At 28.2% G+C, this 1,852-nt stretch overlaps 1 protein-coding gene across 1 annotated transcript in view; it reads right to left on the bottom strand.

The window, feature by feature from the left end:
* LOC115240083 (ribosomal RNA processing protein 1 homolog) overlaps nucleotides 1–1,633 on the bottom strand; it is a 3,487-nt gene extending 1,854 nt beyond the window's left edge. Inside the window, exons 1-4 of the mRNA XM_029815054.1 lie at nucleotides 1,310–1,633; nucleotides 947–1,170; nucleotides 692–862; nucleotides 419–601 (exon numbers count right to left, since the gene is read on the bottom strand). Of these exons, the coding sequence (XP_029670914.1) occupies nucleotides 419–601; nucleotides 692–862; nucleotides 947–1,170; nucleotides 1,310–1,547 (816 nt within the window). The 5' untranslated portion in view covers nucleotides 1,548–1,633. The remainder of the gene's footprint in view (nucleotides 1–418; nucleotides 602–691; nucleotides 863–946; nucleotides 1,171–1,309) is intronic.
* Between the last annotated feature and the right edge of the window lie 219 nt (nucleotides 1,634–1,852).

Below are 1,852 nucleotides of genomic sequence, written 5' to 3' on the forward strand. Positions count from 1 at the left end.
GAATATCTTAAAAAACTACTAGATCTTTTTAATGATAAATTTCTTGGAACATTCTAAGATAAAAATCATATTAAAATTATTTATGTATATTGTACAAATGTATTGAGTATAAACAAAAAAAACTCTTTATTGAAAATCTTATTTCTACAATACCTCTAATCAATAAAGCTGGTTCATAATAGTACTCTTAGCACTATTAGCTATTTTGCTATGCTTAAATATGTAAAATATTAGCAATGTGATTCATAAATTTTAATGGTTTTTAATTTAAATACTATAACTACTATAAATTTCCGAATTAGAACACTCCATAATGTTTTCAAATCTTACAATGATCGATTGATCATTGTAAGATTTGAAAACACTATGTATTAGAAAAATGTTATATTAAACATTAGAATAATTTTTTTATACTTACCCTTTTCCAAGCTTCAAATTTCTCCATATAATCTAAACCTACATCCGACTGAAATATTAAATATCTAAAAACATGTTGTATGATATGTTTCATTTGTCGTTCATCATCTGTTGTCATTAAATATATAACAAATGGTTTAATAAATTCATGGACAACACATTCCGGTATATTTCCATTGCTAACCTGTATAATTATGTAAATAACAATGTTTTATTAAAGCTCAGATAAAACAATTGGAAACTGAAAATCTTATTATTTGAATTTTTGGAATACCTTTGCAAGTTCTTGTAAATATATTTCTATCATGTGCAAATTAAATCCCAAACCAGTTTTTGGATGTAAGAACAGTTGTAAAAACATTTGTGACAATTCTGTCACCCATTTAATATCCCATGATTTATCTTTATAGGTTACAAATGTTTGACGAAGAATTCTTCTAATTAACTAAAACAATAGAAGTAAATATATAGAGAGATTATTTGTATATATCCTAAAGTATTAGATGCATAAGAAAAATAACAAAAGTACCATTAAAAATTTATCTAATCTATATTGATCTATGCCAAACCATTCAATGGCAAGTGTTTTTAAAGCGCAACTAGTATAAAGTAAAATAGTATCCTTCGAATCAAAACAATGTACAAGTTTACTAAGTGACTCAGCTAATTCTTCCTGAACCAACATTTTATCAGACATCCACATGCAATAAAACAGACCTTTCCACAAGCTCATGAAGTCTGTTTTTGTAAAAGCTGTAAAGATTATAATATAGCATAGTATAAAATAGTATTAAGCTTCAAAATGTATATAAAATATTTATATTTAAGTCTATTTGTATGTAAATCACGTAATCTTAATTTAATAAAATATTATGCGAACAGAGTGACTTACCAAATGAACTTTGTGATCGTACTGTTAACCACTTTTTCAATCTTTTTAACACTTTATCTCTTATTTTTTTGTCATTATTAGCTAATAGTCGCGCCATTTTAATTTCTTGCGCGATGAGTACATTCTTTTTAATTTCGGCTTTAGCATCTATAGGTCGCATTTTGTTCTTAACCTTCAACGTCTTTGTTATATCTTTTTGTAGCAGTACACGTGTACGACACCGTTTTCTCACCGCCATTTTTTTATAATAAGCAGTAGTAATGTAGTCAAGCCAGCTAGCTAGACTAAAGGTAACATTTAATGAGCAGTGAAAAGCAGCAGCAGTTTAGAAAGTAACTAGAATCGGTGACGTACTTCCGGCGCAAGTTTTTGTTGTTTGAAGTTCATCCTGTTGAACAGCAAAGCAGTAAGTGTCGGTCTACAATAGTGATTTAAGCTCTAAGCCTTAAGAAATTGACCAATCACGATCAAGTATGAGGAGAATACTCGACTGTGATTAGTCAATTTCTTAAGGCTTAGAGCTTAAATCACTATTGTAGACCG

The sequence above is a fragment of the Formica exsecta genome, unplaced genomic scaffold, assembly GCF_003651465.1.
Source record: "Formica exsecta isolate Colony F162 unplaced genomic scaffold, ASM365146v1 scaffold403, whole genome shotgun sequence".
Lineage (NCBI taxonomy): Eukaryota > Metazoa > Arthropoda > Insecta > Hymenoptera > Formicidae > Formica > Formica exsecta.